At 39.6% G+C, this 15,921-nt stretch overlaps 1 protein-coding gene across 1 annotated transcript in view; it reads left to right on the forward strand.

Annotated features, from left to right (window-relative positions):
* The first annotated feature begins 520 nt into the window (after nt 1-520).
* The window catches only part of CRYBG1 (crystallin beta-gamma domain containing 1), a 187,263-nt gene continuing 171,862 nt past the window's right edge, over nt 521-15,921 (forward strand). Inside the window, exon 1 of the mRNA XM_045843749.1 lies at nt 521-825. Within this exon, the coding sequence (XP_045699705.1) occupies nt 581-825 (245 nt within the window). The 5' untranslated portion in view covers nt 521-580. The remainder of the gene's footprint in view (nt 826-15,921) is intronic.

Genomic DNA, 15,921 nt, shown 5'->3' on the forward strand with positions numbered 1-15,921 from the left:
TACAAACAGAAATGGAAACCACCCAGTATATGATATTGCCCAAGCCACCAAAGGCCTGAGTGGAATAGTCCTAATTGCCGGGTGGCCAGACCATGGGATGCGCCTCTCCCATCCTTTTTCAGGCGGGGCTCAGGGTTAAGCCACTTATCCTGACGGCTTGCTCTTACAGGTCGCAAGCGGCCAACAACTCCGCAGGCGACCGATGGCAGAGGTACCGGAGGCGTTTTCGAAATCAGACCCAGTTCTGGTTTTCAACCCAGAAAAGGGGATGAGGCGCCGGGAGACGCAGTTCCCAAGGGTTCCAGTAGGTGACGTTGCCCCACATTTGCCGCACGCGGGGAGGCGGAGAACTGTGTGTGCTTTACCTGGGGCTCCTGCCGTGAGCGCCTCACCTGGGCTGGCGCCCTGTGCCTCCCTCGCCACGCTGGGGCGCTGTGCAGCGGCCAGGCCACCACCTCCTCTCGGAGGGCACACGCTGTGGTGCTGCTCCTGCTCCACTCTGTCTGCCTCCTGTAACTCCCTGCCGAGGGGGCGGGGACCGACGGCGCGCTGGGAGAGACAGGCGAGTTGGAGGCCAGGTATGTTCTTCCACAAGGGCCGGGCGGCCGACAGAGCAGCGTCGGACCAGCGGGTGGAGGAGGCAGAGGAGAAGATGCCACTCTCGCTGCCACCTCGGGACGACCCCGGGGAGTCCAGCCGGTCCAGGACCTCCAAGAAGCACACCCCTTTCCATATCTGGCGCTCCAAGAAGAAGCAGCAGCCTCAGCCGTCTGATTGCGGGGTGTTCATTCCGCACCCGCCCCCAGGGCCCCTCGGAGAGGCCAGGTAAGTTGCTCGCCCACGACCTCCAGCCTCACCTCCTCCTCCTCTCCTCTACTCTCGCAACGCTGATCCTTGAGTCCTTTCCACCGTCAACCTCACTCGACCCCACTTGGAGGAGGGCAAAAGCCCGGGATCCATTTCACCTGGCACGAGTGTAACGGGGTGCAGAGGGGCGCAGTCTGGCCTCTGCGGGTGGGTCCCTCGCGGTTTCTGGCTCAGACCAAACACCAGCGAGGAAACTTGTGCCCACCGGATGTGTTCTTTATTTTGACTGTCAACGAAGTTATGCAAGAGGCTACACTATCAACCTGCTAACAAGAGCAGGAGGATAGTGAAGGGGTATTAGCATAATGAATGATGGTAGGAACTCTACCCTGGGGTTATATAATACTTTCGATAATGGTGCCTTCATTGTGAAGGCCCACCATCTTCATTCTTAAGAAGTATCTACTGAATGGGAAAGTGGCAGGAATGGTTATCCCCGTTTTATGGGCAGAGAACCTGAGACCAAGGTTTGTTCCTATTGGAATCAGGGGCAGAACCAGGCATCTAGTTATTCAAAATGTAATTGTCATTGTGTTTTTTAATATTTATTATTATCTTGTGGTGGCTTTATTCTGTCTGTAATTATTCAGTTATACTATCTAAATTGATACGTTATTGAACAAAAATCAGTTTGAAATGACAGTATATCTATGTGTGGTTTGGACGTATAAAATGTTTTTAATGAGGGACAGTTAAGTAAATCCTTCTGTGTATTTTTAAGACACACCGTTATGAACAATGAGGACTAGAATAAAATTGTGCAAGATGTGCACTTTAGACATTTTTCCTTTTATTTCTAAAAATGTCTTAATTTTGCAATATATTTTTATTCATTTAGTATAAATTTTATTGAGCGCCTTAACTAAGTGCTGGGATATAAACGAACAGTAAGAGTGTTCTCTGTCATCAAAGAATTCTTGGTTTCTTCTGGAGACCAAAAAGCAAAGAGTGGGATAAATGCTTTGATAGATGTTAGCTCAGAGGAGGGGATCCAGGGAGGCTTCCTGGAGGAGGATGGATGAAGTGGCTTAGTCAGGTGGGAAAAGGGGAAAAGCAAAAAGTTCCAGGCAGAGATTGCACTATGAACATCACCAAGCCTCGGAATAGCATGGTACTTCCTGAGAAGCACAAGTAGTTCAGGAAGGTCTATGCGTGAGGGTGTAGGCAGAGGAGTGTTATGAGAGAAGGCATTTTATTTTTTCTAATATTTTATCATATTTTTATTTATTTGAAGACTTACTGTGCTTAATTATGAACTGAAATTTCTGACAAAGTATATTAATTATGATGTCCTCAATGTAAAAGTACTTTTCCTACTACTTCAGTAAATGTTTTAAACATGTCCATAGTGGTTGTTCTTATCTGACCTAGCCTCATCATTTCCTGGCTATCAAAATGTAACCGTTCACAGCTATGGACAATTTATTCAAATACAAGTGCAGTTTAGAATAAAACTTTAATTAGGAGCTGTTGCTCCTCTCCTTGAGCTCCTTGTATTTTAGTTCTGTCTTGAAGCACTCTATTCATTCCTTCAGAACTATGATGAACTTTACACTAACAAATGTTCTGAAAACTAAACATACTGGTCTGCTTTGGGGATGTTTTTCTAGTTAGATCATCTTTATAAATATTTTATTTACTTCTGAGAGAGTGTACCTGTTTCAAGTCCAAGGAGAGTGGTTAGAGTGCACTGAGGGAGGCTTCTGGCCAGTCATTGACCAGTGTGGCTCCATTCATTTCTGTCCAGGACTTGGAGGTGGTGCAACTTGGCTAGAAGGTGCAGAGCATACTGGGGCCTTCATGTCTACATAAGGATGGGACAGGCAGGTGGCCACACATGTTTTCTGAACATAGACAATTAATATTATAGGGTTTTAGAGCTAACAAAAACAAAACGGCTGTATGACCTTGGGCACATATCTTCATCTTTCTGAGTTTCTTCATCTGAAAAATGGAGAAAATAGTAATACTGACTCTATAGGGCTGTAGTGAACATCAAATGAGTGTTTATGTCATTAAATGTAAAACCTTTACCACAGTTCTGGGCACAAAGTAGAAACTCAGTAAATGTAAAACCACCACCATCATCAGTGCTATAAATGCAAAGATCTAATGGAAGAAATGAAAAAAATAGAATCAGATGGGGGAAAATGCTTTTCTTCCTAGAAGAGCTTAAAACTCCAATGATGATTCAAAGTTTATTGATGACAGATTTCTGTACTCTGCAAATATTTGTGATTTTTAATGTAGATGTTCTAAAAATCAATGATGATTGCTTGCTTTCTCTACATAAAATAATTTGAACATGGCTCCCTCTCTTCCTAGAATATACCCTTCAAGGTTTCTTCAGCTTGGTTTTGGTAAATGTGTTAATGTTGTTTTTCATAGAAATAGAGCCATTGGCCTCTTGAGTCAGCCCCATTTCTTGTCTAGTCCATTGGTCTCATTCCACCAGAGGGCCCAGTGGTGTGTGTGGAGAGGGCATGGTGAGCTCTGGCCAGACTTTCCTTAGCAGCCATTGATGGCACTATCATTTATTGAGTTTTGAATTATGCTCCATTTTGTAAGCAATTTATTCAAGCGTGGGTTCTCTATCTGGGGTTAAGTCCCTGTTCTTCTACTTACTGTATCACATAGCTGTGTCATCCTGAGCAAGTTATTTACCTTGCTGTACCTTAGTGTTCTTATCTACAAAAGGGGCATAATAAGAGGTTGTTACAAAAATAAACAGGTTATTTCCAGTCAAGATGGAGCATAGGTAGACACACTTCTCCTTCTCGCACAACCACCAAAACAAATTACAACTAAATCTCAAAACAAATAACACCCAGAACTGTCAGAAAATCAAACTGTGTGGTGGCCCGACAACCAAGGATTTAAAGAAGCCATGTTCATGCAGATGTGTGGCTTTTACAGGGAGTCAAAGCAGTTCAACCTAAAACAAAGAAACAAATACAGGGAAGCTGCCAAATTGAGGAGATAAAGAAATATGGCCCAAATGAAAGAACTGAAGTAAACCCCAGAAAAAGAAGTAAATGAAATGGAGATAACCAACTTATCAGATGCAGAGTTCAAAACACTGATAAGGATGCTCAGAGAACTCACTGAGTATGGCAGCAACATAAATGAATAAATGAAGTTTACACTAAGTGAAATAAAGAAAAATCTACAGGGAACCAACAATGAAGGGAAGGAAGCCTGGATTCAAATCAATGATTTGGAGCATAAGGAGGAAATAAACATTCAACCAGTACAGAAAAAAGAAACAAGAGTTCAAAAAAAAAATGAGGATAGTATAAGAAAACCCTGGGATATCTCCAAACATGCCAGCATCCCAATCATAGGGGTGCCAGAAGGAGAAGAGGAGGAGCAAGAAATTGAAAACTTATTTGAAAAAAATATTAAAGAAAACTTCCCTAATTTGGTGAAGGAAATAGATATACAAGTCCAGGAAGCACCAAGAATCCCAAACAAGTTGGACCCAAAGACAACCACAGCAAGACACATCATAATTAAAATGCCAAACATTAAAGATAAAGAGAGAATCTTAAAAGCAGCAAGAGAAAAGTAAATAGTTACCTACAAAGGAGTTCCCATAAAACTATCATCTGATTTCTCAAAAGAAACTTTGCAGGCAAGAAGGGACTGGCAAGAAGTATTCAAAGTGATAAAAAGCAAGGACCTACATCCAAGATTACTCTATCCAGCAAAGCTATCATTTAGAATCAAAGGACAGATAAAGAGCTTCCCAGGCACAGTAAAACTAAAGGAGTTCATCATCACCAAGCCATTTTTATGTGAAATGTTAAAGGAACTTATCTAAGAAAAAGAAGAAGACCAAAACTATGAATATTAAAATGGCAACAAATTCACAACAACTATCAACAGCTTAATCTAAAACAACCAGAACAGGAACAGACTTATAGAAATGGAGATCATTTGGAGAGTTATCAGCTGGGAGGGAGAAGGGGGAGAGTGGGGGAATAGGTTCAGGGATTAAAAAGTATAATTGGTAGGTATAAAATAGACAGGGGGATGTTAAGAAAAGTATAGGAAATGGAGAAGCCAAAGAAGTTACAGACATGACCCATGTATATGAACTAAGTGGGGGGATTGCTGGAGGAATTGGACATACCGGGCAGAGGGGGGCAAATGGGGAAAAATTGGGACAATTGTAAAAACATAATCAAAATATATTTTAAAGAGAAATAAACAGGTTAATGCATGTCTAGTGCTCAAAACTGTGTCCAGCATATTGTAAACATTCAATAATTGGGAATTATTTCTCTTTTTTCTTGTTAGTATCTAGCCAAACCTCCTTTTGAGTAGTAATTTTGTGTTTATTTTCTGCTATATGATGGAAATGGTGCTTTCTTTTTACTTTCTCTAGTTAAGGCTCTCAGTGTTGTTTTGATTAGAAATGGGCACTTAACCAAAGGTCAATGCAATAAACTAAAAATGATCACTCTGGATTGGAATTGAACCCCAAACTTAGAAGTAAGCATTAATGCTTTCTTCAGAAAAGCCAAACTCAGGTAGTCCGTGGGCCTGATAACCCTCTGAAAATCAGCAGACCTGGTTTCATTTGGACAGAAAAAAACGCAGCTAGCGCCAGAGGGCAGAGGCTCCTCACTGGGCAGCTAGAGACCTACCTCCACGCCAGGCAGTCCCTCAGTTTTTCTGTATTTGAACTGGACCTTTCCCTTGTACAAAGGGAAACAACTTATTGTTTACATCACTACAGCAGCAACTTTCAACTGGTGTGCCACAAGATTTTTTAAAGCATGCAATACCTAACTTTATTCAGGGGCACTGGCCTCTTTTCCTTTAGATTGCCAAATAAAAAACAACATCAGCCAACATAACAATAGCCATATGGTGTGAGTGAATTTAGATTATACGTACTTTTTGATCAGATCAGCAAAAAACACAATGTATTTTTTGGTGTGCCGTAGAATTTCAGTAATTAGTTTGTGTGTGTCATGAGATGGAAAAGGTTGAAAAGTGCTGCATTAGTGTTGTGAGGATAAACTATTGTTTTATTCTTCAGAAAAAGAGCAATCGTTTATATTCTAAACAGGTTTAATTATTTCTAGCATAAAGGACATAGTGGTTAGTCTATATTAGTTTTATCTAATGTTACATCTAAACAGGTTAATACTGGGTTAGTTCTCTTATTTGGCTTATGCCAAAGGCAAGAGTTAGAAATTTCAGGTTTATTTTGTTTCCCCACTGATACATGAGGAATTTAAATTTTAGCTCTGCCACTTACTAGCTGTCAGTTCCTGGGAAGTTTCTTTACAGTTCTAACTGCAGTTGCATGATCCTCCTCGCACTGTTTTTGAGGGTTATAAGTGTGTGTCTAAAATGACTAGCCCAGTGCCTGGAAGATAACAGATGTCCAGTAAACAGTACCTCTGAGAGCATGCTGCAGTGAAAAACACACAGACTGTGGTGTTGGACAAACTCAGTTTCAGATCTGCCTCTGCCATGTGGATAAGCTTTGTTAAACCTGTAAAATGGAAATTGCTTTTTCCTTTTGGAGCGCTGTGAGGGTTTGATGTTATATATGTGTAAAACACTTGGCGTGGGGCCCAGCCCAAAGCAGGTGGAAACAGGAGTGATAGAGGCAATGATGGCTGTAACTGTCGTTGTCACAGTAATGGTAGTAGCATGAATAGATATGTTTTTACTCTGTAAGTGGAGTCAAACAAGTTCAGAAGCCCAGAAGAAGTTGTAATCAGGTCTGTCCAGCCTTGAAGTACTTTGAGTATCTGAGCGTGCATGTTCGTCTACACAGGGTGTCCCCTTATGCATTCAGGGACTTAAAAATCTTCATGTAGCTGACTTGGGAAGCCACAGAAAAACTTTATACTGTAAGTTAGATAAGTTTCTCCTGAAGTGATTTGGAAGTCTTTAGAGTGGGATGATTCTTTGCCACTTATCTCTGTCATCATATCACTTATCCACCCTCTGTTTCTGTGCTCTTAGTCACTGTCCTTGTAGCCCATATGCAAATAATGTAAATGCTTGTGGAAACCTTTAGTGGAACTTCTGAGCTTGGGTTCACTTTTTCCTTGTTTGTCTTTCAGTTATAAATCTTATTTGTAAAGGTGAGACAGTGATCACCGCTTTACTATTTGTCGATGATTAAAGCAATACAGCACAGATATTAGCTACTGAAACTCATTTTCTAACTCCTAATATTTATTCAAAATATCCAGTTACTATGAACAATAAAAACACATATATGACCCCTGGCTGGGTAGCTCAGTTGGTTAGTGTTGTCCTGATGATACACCAAGGTTGAAGGTTCAATCCAGGTCAGGGCACACAGAAGAATAAACCAATAAATGCATAAATAAGTAGGAAAACTAATCAATATTTATTTCTCTCTCTCTCTCTGCCCACCCCCTCACCTCCCTGCTTCCCCTCTCTCTCTCTCAAAAAAAAAAATCTGTCTTAAAATTTGAGTTTAACTAAGGGGTCAGTTGCATTTCAGGAATATCCATGTAGAAAAAAGTGATTATTTAATAACAAAATGTGTCTGGTGAGAAGATTATTTGAAGTGTGCATTTCTGCCTGCTTTGAAACACTTTATCCAATAACTGCTTAACCTCCATTTCATGTTATACTTATTATTTGGAAGATGTAGAGATCCTGTTCATGAAAAGCAACGCAGTCTAACCTATACAAAAGCTTTTCTAGGATTAATGATAGATCATTCCATGGCCCAAATTTCTCTTAGTGTCTTATTGAAATGATTATCAATCAAATTTACAAGAGAAGTTTTTTATTGTTCAACAAACACTTACTGAGCACTTACTCTGCATCATATACTGGGAAATAGAACAATGGAATCAGAGGTAATCCCTAGGAAACTTGCAGTATTTTGGAGGGTAGGGGACATGGATGAAGATGAATAAAGTAGCATATGATGCATTAAATTCAGACATAGAAGATTTAATCAAACACACTGAGGTTAGAAGGATTATCCTGAAGAAGCAGAAATTTTTTCTGTCCTAAAGAAGTATTACCCATGTTGAATAATTAATGAGCAATTTTATTCTCTACTATGGAGATCAACAGAGCTCCAGATCTCTTGAAGTTAAGGTCATCTTAGACTATATCCGACACTGGACCAAAAGGAAAATCATGGAAAGTTTTATTTTCACAGTGGCATTTAAAACAAATAAAAAAGAATCATTTACTCAGGATTATGCATAAATCATTTTCTCCAATTCTTAAAATCTAAAGCCTGAGATTGTTTTACTTTAATTCTTTTGTCATATTTTGGTACCTGAGAGGAATGACGGCCAGGAATGTGACACACTGGCTCGAACACCTTGGCTGAAACGATTAGTCAACATGGTGCTGACACTCTAAAATTATAGATTGAAAAAGAATGATTCTTGACATTCTTTGGATAGATTTAAAGATCCAGAGAGGATCGTTCTTTTGTGTGTGTGTGTGGCTAATTTGGTGTCTAATCACTATTTGTCAAAATGGGTTTGGAGTCTGTGTCCAGGAGAGTCCAGCATTGCCTATGTTCTCAAAGCAAGGGGATCTTCAAATCAACATATCTTTATTTTTATACCAAATCACCTGGCACATCCAACAGGTGTCTTTCCATAGGTTCACTTTAGAAAAATGAATTCTGAATGTGAATTCACTCTCTTTCCCTGAGCTGAGTTTTCAAGATAAGGGATGTATGAATATCTGACACTTGTGGGGACTTTGGCCAGAAAGGCCAGTCAATTGTTTATGAGTCTCATTAGCTCATTTATAGCTCCCTTAAAACACAGCTGCATTGCGCCAACCCAAATTCCTCATCAAAGTACCTCTGTGGATTCAGATTTATGAGAAGTCTTCATTCTAGAGAATGAGCACTTGCTTAGTGCTGCGTTTACAGCGCCGTGCGTCTTCCCGGATGGGCCTGTTCAGTGGGAGTGAAGCAAGGACAGGGACCCTCCAAAACAAGGGATCATTTTGACAACGTGCCAAGGGACCCCAGGGACATACATACAGGTGGGACAGAGAATTCAAAGTTCACTCACGGTGTCCCCAGCTTCTCTCATCACCAATTCTAGACAAAGTGAATACAAGCTGAATCTGTAGCTAACGCAGAAAAATGAAACAATTAACAAGTGCCTTTTGTTTTTAACCTTCCCATAGATGGCAATTAAATGAGTAAAAGTAAGTTGTTGTTAGGCTTGCCATAATATTCTGCGGTGGAAAGAGTTGGCTGCTGGCTGTATTTATTTCTGCTATGTGCCATTTCAAGCCAGTGACACTAGCTGAGTCTCATTTATTAGAAATTAGGGTTATGATATCCTGAAGGTAATTTCAGCAGCTCAAATAAGAGATTTGTTCAACAGTTACAGAAAGACACCATGCACAATTTACCTCTTTATTTTTTCAAAGTAGTTAATAAGCAGTAGTATAAGCTCTTATGTTTGGAGTGGGCGGGTTTCTACCTGGATAGTTTCTTATCTTATAATTGGTGTCAAGAGGCAAAATAATATGTGCTATGAACAGATAAGCAAATAGAGGACGCATTTAGTGTACAATAAGAACGTCAGACCATGTCCGTGAAAACATTGTTTTCCTCCAAGATTTGATTGAAAGATGCTGTTTTATTTAGCATACACTGTTCTAAGTGCTTTACAAATATTAACTCACTATAGTTAATTCGTTACATACCAAAGAAATAAGTACTATTGTTATCTTAAATTGAGGAAAATGAGACACAGAGAGGTATGGTAATTGACCATAAGGCTCATAGGGGCTGGGGCTGGATTTGCACCCCCACCCCACCCTGTGGTCTTGAGTCCTGCAGTTAATCACTGCAAATTGGCATCACTGTGGTTAATCTGCTTTTTTTATATTCCCACATCAAGTATATTTAGGGTCTAGATTTGACAAGCAGAAATTATGATATATAGAGAAAATCAAGATAATTTTTGGTCCAAAGCGTTTCTGCCTATGCCTCCATCTTGGTCAGAACTCCAGAAAAAAAAAAACAATTTTAAAGCAGAAATTCTAAAGTGTATGCTATATACAAAAGTATTGTGTCTATATCCCAAGTTTGGGGCTTCTGCTCAAGCTTTTTCAGGAAACAGCATAACAAGAGGTGGTCCTATTTTGCACCCCCTCCTTCCTTACCCACAGTCTTGGCATATACAGCAGAATGCAAAGTCAAAAATAAGTGGCCATACAGGTGGTCCTGAACATTCACAGTTTCTGCCTGGGCTAGGAACAGCTCTGACTTTAGGTCTCTAGGACCCCTGCTGCTTGCATCTTTTGGTTTTACTTCCTGAGTTATCACTGACAATTCCAGGGCAATGAATGCAAGTTTCACCTTACGTTGATCTTACACTTCACGGATTATAAACCATTGCCGATATTTTATCTCACTGGAGGCTCAGAACACTCTGCAGTAAGCCCACACCCTCGTTTTGTAGATAAGGAAATTGAAGTTCAAGGAAGGCAAAGCAGATGGAGGAAGCGCAACCAAAACTCAGGTTTTCTGGTTTCTGGTCAGCCGTTCTTTTGGGTTCTCTTAGATTGTAGACTGTGCCTCTCCATTCCCGGCCTATATCAGCCTTTGACAGGAGCCCAATTGACTCATCTAACTTCCTGATGACTATTCCTCTGGAAATCTCCCTCTAGTTTCATAAACCAACGTCTATGAAACTGTCTGATCCCTCTATTGAGTTGCTAGTTATTCAGCAGGTGAATACACTGCAGACTGGTTATGACATAGCGAATGCTCTCATGATTCCTGCTTAATTAGGACTTCACCTACTAACCAAAAACAAGCAAACAAACAAACAAACAAATAAAAAAACCCAAACTAAATTCATGTTTTCAGAAGTTTAAAGCTTATACATGCCCTATTTTATAATAACAGAATGTCATTTATAATTGTAGCATAGATCCACATCGTACACGTGTAAAAACTCTCTTTACAGGGCTTCAAGTAATGCTGGTGCTATGACATGCAATATATATTTTATCTATGATTAAAGTGTTTTGATAATACCGATGGATTCTTAAGTATCCTATGAAAGCACAGCTTGATTGTGCTTGCATCTGCTGTTTAAATAAGATATGACAGTTGAAGCAAACTGTTGACATTCAGGTTGAAATACAGTGTCTCTTTTATCATGAATGCCATGTGCAAACCCTTCTCAAACCTGTGCAATGGAGCCTCCCCCAGGCCTTGCCAGCCCTTCTTGGCTCTATTGCCTGGCAAATGTTGGCTTGCTTCTCCACTGGTTAGCTCCTATGAACTAAGTGGTTGTTATTATTTGCAAAGCAAGAAAATATAGTTGCTCTAAGGTAGGATTACAAAACTATTCTTTTTAGTATTTAGTCTATCCAAAACAATTTTTTCTGGGGTAGACTCAGTTATTGATCAGGAATCCTCCATTGGAGCATATTTTAGACAGAAACAAGAGTGTTCATATTCTCCAATGAGTCAGTAAACATGTTTAAACAAGCTAATCTAAAACTAGATTTTGGATTTGTTTCAAGAGAAAAGCAAGGTACAACTGAATGCCTGGCATTTATTCCAAGTTTTGAGTTTTACCAGTTTTCACTTTGTGATTGTCTAATCTCACTCTGTAAGAAGTTTCAAGTACTTTGACCTAGAAGTCTTGGTAGCCAGCGCATTGTTGGCATCTAATTGTACCCTCCCTGTGATTTCACTTTCATTAAAAGTTATTTTTTATGCTCATAAGGGAACAACAGTCTTGGGTCTGGGTGATACTGTTGAAGATGCAGGAAGACTTTGTCTCCTTCATCATCAGGTACTTTCTTGCTACAGAGAAGCTCCTCAGAGTTTATACATCGAGTTTATACATGGACCACCAATTTTTATGTTTATGACACTTGATAACTGATCAGTCAGCAAAAGTGACAGCCAGTTAGTTGAGTTGGGGCACATTTTGTGAGGAAAATGGGTGTGGCATAGGGGAATGGAGAAGGAGGGATCTTTTCAGAGAGATAATTCCCCACCTGTCCTATAAGTTAACATAAGAAAGTTTTATCAAGAATAAACAGGATAAAGGGTACAAGCAATTATGCAGTACCTAGTATGTGACAGTTGCTTTCATATTCGCTATTTCTCATTTATTCACAATAGCTCTGCTAGAGCCAGTTGGCATAGAGCTCTGCCCTCTCCGTTTTTACATTTGAGAAAACAGAACCTGAAAGTAGCTTGTCCAAGCTGATTTAAAGACTAGATGACAAAACAGTATTTGAACCCAGGTCTTTCTGACCCCAAGGTTCATAATATTTTCACTGCACTATGAGAAAACTGAAGGTCATTGAATGAGCCATTGGTAGAGTATGTATGTTTGAGGAGGTAACTAGCTAAAGATTAGACACCTCCAATAGAAATGTAGTCATCCATTTATTCTCAGAGCAATTACCCTCTCAAAACCAAGAGGGAAGCATTATCTGCACCCTACCTCGGTCCGCTGCAGAGAAAGAGAATATGCAGGAACAAAGAACTCATGTGCATTGGGAAGTCCACGGGGCACCTTGCTTTCCGGGGAATCATTGTCTTGAGATCATTCTGCTGAGAATCAGTGACTCAGTCTGTAAAGTGGTAACTGAACTTGTTACACCTGATTTTCAGTCTACTTTCAAAGTCATAAAGCCTTACTACCTGCTGCTGGGATGATTCACAGAGTATGCAAAGGAACCTAAGGTGAAAAATGTGAGGGTTTTTCACTCTGCATGAAGATTCATCACAGCCCTAAAAGAGGAAAGAAAATGCTAGTGACCAGCATTTCAAGTTTATAAGAGATACTGTTGGCTTGAAAGGTGTGGGTCTAGAGACTTGGATATAAAAGAATTATGAAAACACTTTAAATAATCTCTTTCTTTATAGGATCTAATAAATTTATTTTTAGTGCCCATTTCTCTCAAAATGGTATTTTATTTTCACTTTTATGTATTTAAAGGATTTAATAATTTAAATTTAAAAATACTCATAAATTTCTATGAGTATTATATGCACAGGACTAACTCACAATAGGTCATAGAAGAGAGTAAATGTCTTTTTCCATTATACTAGCCTAAAAATGTATATGCTCTGGTATTTAGATTTAATGTATTATTTTATTTTTTTTTAAATTAGGAAATTAAATTTTTTTTAAATTCTTTTTTTAGAAATTTTTTAAAATTTTATTTCTAGGGAGAGCAGAAGGGAGGGAGAAAGAGGGAGAAAAACATCAGTGTGTGGTTGTCCCTTGCACACCCACTACTGGGGACCTGGCTGGCAACCCAGGCATGTGCCCTGACTGGGAATCGAACCAGCAACCCTTTGGTTCTCAGCCCACACTGAGTCCATTGAGCTACAACAGCCAGAGTACACTGTTATAGTTATTAGTGCCACTCAGAGTACAACTGAAAATTTACTACTTTATCTTAAACTACACTTTCTGCTCAACTCTGCGTATTATTGACTTTCTCTCATTTTATTTATTTATTTATTTATTTATGTTTTTTACTTTCTCAAATTTTAAAAACAATTATTGAATGATAATGGTAATGGAAGGATCAGGTTTGCTTCTTTCATCTGGGACTCCAGTCACTGCACACAGGTTACCTTTCTCAAAAGCAATCGTGACCCGTGGTCTTCAGTAACTGTGTCTGTCACACCCAGGAAGGTAAGCACGTGTGAGAGTGGAACTGCTCTAGTGTAATTTATTTATTAAACGGACTTTACAGGCATCTGCTGTGTGTGAGGCCCTGGGCGGTGGGCTGGCAAACCAGTTCAAGCCTATTATTGGGAAACTGTATCTCACTATTCTGTCTTCTGGAGAAGCCCAATATCCACCATTAAAATATTGAAAAGTTTCCATATTTACTGTTATAATCAGGAAGAAGATAAAATATTCAAACATGTCCAAGACAGAGGCTGAGAGATACAGAGGATGGAGGGTTGATAATTCATTTATTTGTATTTAGTTTTTGTTGTTATTTTATTTTGTTTTTTGAGGATTGATAAGTCTTGAGAGCTTTCAACACTGTTACTGATGAACGAATCCCAGAGAACACTCGATGACATTCGTGTATGTGCAGATACACACAGTCCAGTTATGTGCATGCCAAGTCTCTGCACTGATGGTTATATTTGTATCGGAACCTAAAGATATGTCTTGCATGTATGTGTGTATGTATGTATGTGTGCATGTATGTATACACAAACATACACTCCAGCACCAGGTACTTTATGTACCTATGTACTCAGTGCTTGAGCACTTACTTGGTAAATTAAGCATGTGTTTACAATGTCAGCAACACAGGAATGAGGGAGAGAAAAAAATCCAGAATACATCTAGAATTTTATGTTATTTCATTATATTAAGATTTTGTTTTAGTGTTAAGAGTTGTTTTTATTTTAAATGATCTATTGGGATGGGAGAGGTGTAGTCTTTTAGTGGTTAGGAGGGTCATGACCTTTTCATACACTTTGTTTGAAGAGCTGCTGGGGGAAAGGGAGAAAGAGAGATGTGGACTGTGGAAAGGAGCACTGTGGAAAAGAGAAATGTGTCCAGGTTACTTTTATGTTCCTCACAAAAGTGACACTCCAGGCTTGAAAGTACCACTTTACCTTTGAGGAAGCTTAATTGGTTAATGTTACTTTTTAAATGTCCTGTCCAATTCTATGCAAGTGACCAGGGCAGTGAACCTGCAGGGGACTGGTTTTTTTTTAATGCTTGAAGATCTCACTTTATTTATTGATGTAGTCTATATTTGCCTTGGCAGATTTACCATTTAGTTATAATAATACATAATCTCACAATTTATGGATAACAGTATTAACATGCTATGCATATTTTCATATACCTTAGCAATAAAGATGAAACTACAAAGGCAGCAATTTAGAGCATTTTGTATCCTGTTTCATTTAACACTATATCACAAACATTTTCTCACTTCATTAAAATATATAAAATAATTTTCTTTGTGCTAGACATTTAGATTCTTTGTAGTTTGTCATTATTATAAATAATGCTGCTGTGAACATCTCTGTTCACAGTCTCTGTGTGAACACAGAGTCTCACACAAGAAAGAGAGAACCTCAGTCTCTGGATGTTCTCTCTTTGCCCTTCCAGATCCACTCCCCCCACCCTCCTCTGTACTCTAGGAGCTGTATTTACAGACTGTATGGACAAAGCTCTCTGCCCTCTAGTTTCTAATTAGGTTCACCCAGTGGGGAATATTGGAGGAGGGGACAGGAGTGGGAGGTCATGCTGAAGTGTGGTAGTGGTTTTGTTACTGCCCTGAAGGCCACAGTCTCTGACAAGTGAACAGCTCTCCTACAGCTTGGGTCTTGCTCATTCCAGCACTCCCTCCCTCCCCTTGTCTCTGTGTCTTCCCGCTGTTGGGAGCCCTGGGCTGCTCTACCATTTCTTATCAATTTCCCCTCATCTGCTCATGTCTTGGAAATGGCAGTCAGTTCCTGAAACACTTTTGTGTGTGCCACATCTCCTGCTGGGATTCTGACTGACCTCATCTAAATCTAAGTGGGATGCTCCTTTCATTATATTTTATGTTTGAGTAATGCAGAACTGAGTAGGGGAGTTAAATCAGGTCGGGTCTGAGCTGGTGTTGGTGGAAAATGAAGAGAGATTAAGTTAAAGTACTCTCATAGAGATGTAAGCAAATTGCTACTGGAACAGAGAGAAGGACGCAACAAATTCTTCTGTGCACCGTGTTTGACACCTTCACATAAAAGATAAGGAGGATACCTTAAATATTTCCAGTTCTCTTGTTTCACTTGTATATTATTGGTTCAATTGTATCATTTCTCTTTGTATTCAGGGATATTTATGACTCACCCCTTATATTTTTTTCTTATTCTTGGCAGTTTGCATATTCACATATACAGTCCCTAAATCCATTATGTATTCCTTCTTCATCCACCTGTGTGCTCATGACCTCATCCTTATAGAAAGCATATTCAGGATTTTGCTAGCTAAATGGATACCATGTTTTCAGCATTCCTCCATATATGAGTACTAATTTTCTAGC

Source organism: Phyllostomus hastatus, unplaced genomic scaffold, assembly GCF_019186645.2.
Source record: "Phyllostomus hastatus isolate PE091 unplaced genomic scaffold, TTU_PhHast_1.1 phas_contig_40, whole genome shotgun sequence".
Taxonomy (NCBI): Eukaryota; Metazoa; Chordata; class Mammalia; order Chiroptera; family Phyllostomidae; genus Phyllostomus; species Phyllostomus hastatus.